Source organism: Echinococcus granulosus (assembly GCF_000524195.1).
Source record: "Echinococcus granulosus chromosome Unknown EG_S00055, whole genome shotgun sequence".
Lineage (NCBI taxonomy): Eukaryota > Metazoa > Platyhelminthes > Cestoda > Cyclophyllidea > Taeniidae > Echinococcus > Echinococcus granulosus.
In genome coordinates this window covers 459,392-462,229 of record NW_020170435.1, presented here as the reverse complement: position 1 = coordinate 462,229, position 2,838 = coordinate 459,392, and the positions used below count along the sequence as shown (strand labels likewise).

The window sequence follows — 2,838 nt, the reverse complement described above, 5'->3', positions numbered from 1 at the left end:
AGTCCTTAACAGAAAGGAGAGAGGAAAAAAGAGGAGGAACAAAAAAGGCTACATAAAGTACAGATTGATACTGGACTAGAGAATTACAAAATCTCCGTGGAGGTGTGACGCCCATGACCTCCAAATATACACCAGAAAGAAGAGTGAAGAAAATTAAAAATCAGACTGATACACTTTTCCTGGATTCTCTAACACCTTATTCTCCATTTTTTGCAAATGGGAAAGAACAGATGTTTGTTTTATTGCGTGGGAGATACTTCCTTATTCTCCACAATTAGGTGTTGTTTATTCTCCCTTATGAGGTAGATCCACACAGGTGGAGCATTTCTCACTGTGGAGGCACAGTCCAAACAAGTGATAAGGGCGTTTCGATAGGACTGCTTTACATGAGGTACTTGTAACAATGGGTCGGGGGAAGGAGCCACCTCAACTATGTCATCTTGATCATTTGGCTTCTCCTGATAGGCCACTTCGATAGGTTCACTGGATGCAGCTGAGTTGATTAACTCATTCACCCAGCACAGCACTGCTAGAGGGATTTGACTCCAATGAAAGAATCTTTTGGCCCGCGCATTTGTCTTATGAAACATTTTTGGAGGCCAACAACTGTTAGCGGCCCACATCTGATAGTTTGTCACGTACTCCATAAAGTTGATTGGATCGAGCTCCGCCACTGCGGTGAGAGCTAAGTGGTCATGAAAAGGCGAGAGAAGACACAAAAAGGTGTGACCTTCACTGAGAAACACTTTATGCAACAATTCCGGTCGATAGGGTGCCCTTGAGATTATCCACCTATCCGAGGTTGAGATCTCACTTGAGGGCAACACCGTCTCGTCACTCTTGCCCTCAGTGTTCGCTTTTGGACGTCGTTTGGGGGTAAGAAAATTGTACGTGGGTGTAGACGTGTCAAACAGTCGAAGGAAGTGATTGTTGAAGATTTGCAGGAATTGTCGTGATCCACCCATCATACAGAGCCTATCAATATCATAAGAAGTGAAACACAACGGTCGCAGGAGGTCAAGGGATTTCAAGTCTTCTGTGCTGTCTTCATCTTTCCTTCCTCGCAGTTCGATCATCTTTAAGTCCAACAGTTTTTCCTCCTCATCTGTATCCTAGAGAAGGAGGGAAAATAAAAATAATGTAGAAGATTAATCTATAGAGAAAAAGGAATGGTCATCTAGAGAAGCACATCAAAATTAGCCAGTCAAATAGCTCAGGCTCCTAATCGCTGTCCATCCTTTCTGTCCTTTTTTTTCTTCTAAAGCCTCACTGACCTCACACAGAACATCCAAATTTATTATCCTCACATGAGGTCAAGGCCGTGTTTCCTTTATTTCTCCTGTCGAGAAATTCCTCCATTGCAAAAAAATCAAGCCTACTGAGCACATCTGTTATTTTACATTTTTAGCCAAAATTCCGTCACAAATCCCGCTGATCCATTAAAATAAATTAATTGGCTGATAATCGCACCTAATTACACAATTTTAGCCTTTTTAATCAGCCTATCATGGATGCGAATAACCCGATGTCTTAAAACAACTCATCTGGCGGGATAAATGTCTACCTCAGAATTGTTCATCTAAATTGGTCATCTTTTAGCCAGCCAGTCTCCTTTCCGAATACAGCATGTTTTGTACCTTAAAACAATTGGTTTGATGGGAAAATCGTCTTATTTAGAAATATTTATTAAAACTATTTGGGTTTCAATAGGTGCATCAACCCCCAGACGCGGGTAGATGAGTGAGTTAAAACAACTTATTTGGCGGGAAAGGTACCTAATTTAAAACGATCTGTCAGCCTTGCTTCTTAGCCAGAAAATTAAAAAATGATTTTTTTACTCACGCTGATTTCGTCTTCTAATGTGTAACAATAGCCGCCAGGGCGATAGAATGTGGAGAGGTGGGGGTGTGGTGGGTGGATAAACAGGAACTGACTACAGTCGAATGATCAGTTTAATCGAAAATCAGTTGAAAATTTTGCTATCTACTAAGATATAAAATCCTCCGAAATGAGAGTGGGTGACAGGCATGATTGGAAGGGGGAGAGGGCATAAAAAAAGCTGGGTTGAATCGTCTCCTTTGTCTAAAATAAAAGGCTGAGGGAGATTTACTGTCACAATACATTAAGGCAGGGTAGTAGGACAAGGGGAGTAGTCACTTAATCACTAAATTAGTGCCAAATTTCTGCTCATCGTAAAGAGAATGCAACCCCTTTATACTCTTCCCCCGGGGCACTTTTTCTACGGGCTCACGGTGCCCACCCCATGTAAACAACTGGACCCAGATTAAAATACCTCCAAAAACTTAATTTTAAAGTGTGTTTGATGAGAGAAACCCTCGTCATTAGGGCACATTTGAAGATCTGGGCGGCAAGAAGTAAGCTCGACGCCAAATCTAGCCTAACACGACTCCTCTACATTCTCCTCTCTTATTTCTCCATGCCACAAGTTTATTCTTTGTGTGGTCATGCGGTGGTCAAGACGACTTGGCAGTTACTTGAAGACATATGGGGAGGTAAAAAACTAAAGGGTGAGGTCTTCTCAGGAATCGTTTAATACCTGAAAATATCGAAGGAAGAGAAATAGGAAATTTTTCTCGATCAAACCAAAGTGGTCAAGGCTTAGATGGTGTGACCTTCAGCAAAGAATAAGTCGTACCAACTTCTCCAAATCTCCGTCAACTGCCATTCATATGCACACAGAAAGCGAGGTAAAGAAAATACCCTCCTGGGCATGAGGTAACGTACGCTTTCAAAAGCCGGATTGACAGTAAATCATAACCGGTAAAAGCTATTTTAATCATTAAAATTAGTTGAGTAAATGGATGGATGGATGGATGG

General features: G+C 41.6%; 1 protein-coding gene across 1 annotated transcript in view; it reads right to left on the bottom strand. All coding sequences in view use genetic code 11, as the record gives it.

Moving 5' to 3' along the window:
* Window positions 1–239: 239 nt before the first annotated feature.
* EGR_06364 (hypothetical protein) overlaps window positions 240–2,838 on the bottom strand; it is a gene marked incomplete at both ends in the record, with an annotated part of 11,024 nt that continues 8,425 nt past the window's right edge. Inside the window, one exon of the mRNA XM_024495613.1 lies at window positions 240–1,112. Coding sequence (XP_024350011.1) covers window positions 240–1,112 — 873 coding nt within the window. The remainder of the gene's footprint in view (window positions 1,113–2,838) is intronic.